Source organism: Acyrthosiphon pisum, unplaced genomic scaffold (assembly GCF_005508785.2).
Source record: "Acyrthosiphon pisum isolate AL4f unplaced genomic scaffold, pea_aphid_22Mar2018_4r6ur Scaffold_4408;HRSCAF=4954, whole genome shotgun sequence".
Taxonomy (NCBI): Eukaryota; Metazoa; Arthropoda; class Insecta; order Hemiptera; family Aphididae; genus Acyrthosiphon; species Acyrthosiphon pisum.
Genome location: NW_021773943.1, coordinates 1 through 844, shown reverse-complemented (window position 1 = coordinate 844; position 844 = coordinate 1). Strand labels below are relative to the sequence as shown.

Here is an 844-nt window from a genome sequence, read left to right as displayed (position 1 = left end):
TCTACAAAAATTGTGGATTGAACTTAGTGTATGTCCGAAAAAATAAAATTTCTCTGGTTAGTAAACATTTATATGTGGTTTTATATTATTCGCGTACATGGATACATAGTAATCAATAACTATAGATTAATTTGGTTTTTAAGTATATAATTATTTTAATTTACTAAAATGTATGTAAACGTTATAGCACGAGTATGCTCATTACATTTTGATTCATCTGATTATGAAAAACCATTGATTCAAAGAATGTTAGAACATTCTCCTAAACATCAACGAAATCTTAAACCCAATGCTGTACCATCAAAAAATTTGGTTGGTTATTATTTTTCAGTATAAAAAAATCAATTAATCTTTTCTAAAATGAATCATTTTATCCCAGCTCAGAATTCAAAAACCAATAATTAAATGTAAGCCTGTAAATACACATACACCACACTCTACACATGATAGTTTATTGCAATCTAGTTTTCAAAGCTCTAAAGTACCTAAAGAAAAAATTGATCCATTTACTTCAAATAATAATAATTATTGTTTGAATGATCTACCTGATTTTGGAGTACAATTATTAAGTGAAACACAAGATGTTGGTATTCAGTGTGAAATAGGTATGGTGTATTCTAGACTTCCAGTGGAAAGAGCTGATGTTAGTACACAGTGTGGTGATGATTTGAATGAAGTTGAGAAGTATGAAAAAAATACAAATAATTATTAATGTATAATTCAATTCTATTTATTTTTATGTTTTATTTAAACAGCCTTAAACAACATTTATTGGATCTACATTTAAAATTAAAAAAAGAAAAAGAACTAAATTTAGAATTACAAAATACCATTAAATTACAGA

The 844-nt window shown here is 25.7% G+C and overlaps 1 protein-coding gene across 1 annotated transcript; it reads left to right on the top strand.

Annotated features, from left to right (window-relative positions):
* The first annotated feature begins 168 nt into the window (after positions 1–168).
* LOC107885655 lies at positions 169–781 on the top strand. The gene is made up of 2 exons (XM_016809331.2): positions 169–312; positions 380–781. The coding sequence occupies exons 1-2, from the start codon at positions 169–171 to the stop codon at positions 710–712; spliced, it is 477 nt and encodes a 158-aa protein (XP_016664820.1). The 3' UTR covers positions 713–781.
* The last annotated feature ends 63 nt before the right edge of the window (positions 782–844 follow it).

What these genes read in the sequence shown, in the direction of transcription:
- LOC107885655 (XM_016809331.2), top strand. Translation starts at nt 169, where the DNA reads ATGTATGTAAACGTTATAGCACGAGTATGCTCATTACATTTTGATTCA. An exon ending in CTGTACCATCAAAAAATTTG is followed by an intron (nt 313 to 379) that starts GTTGGTTATTAT and finishes ATTTTATCCCAG; the next exon opens with CTCAGAATTCAAAAACCAAT.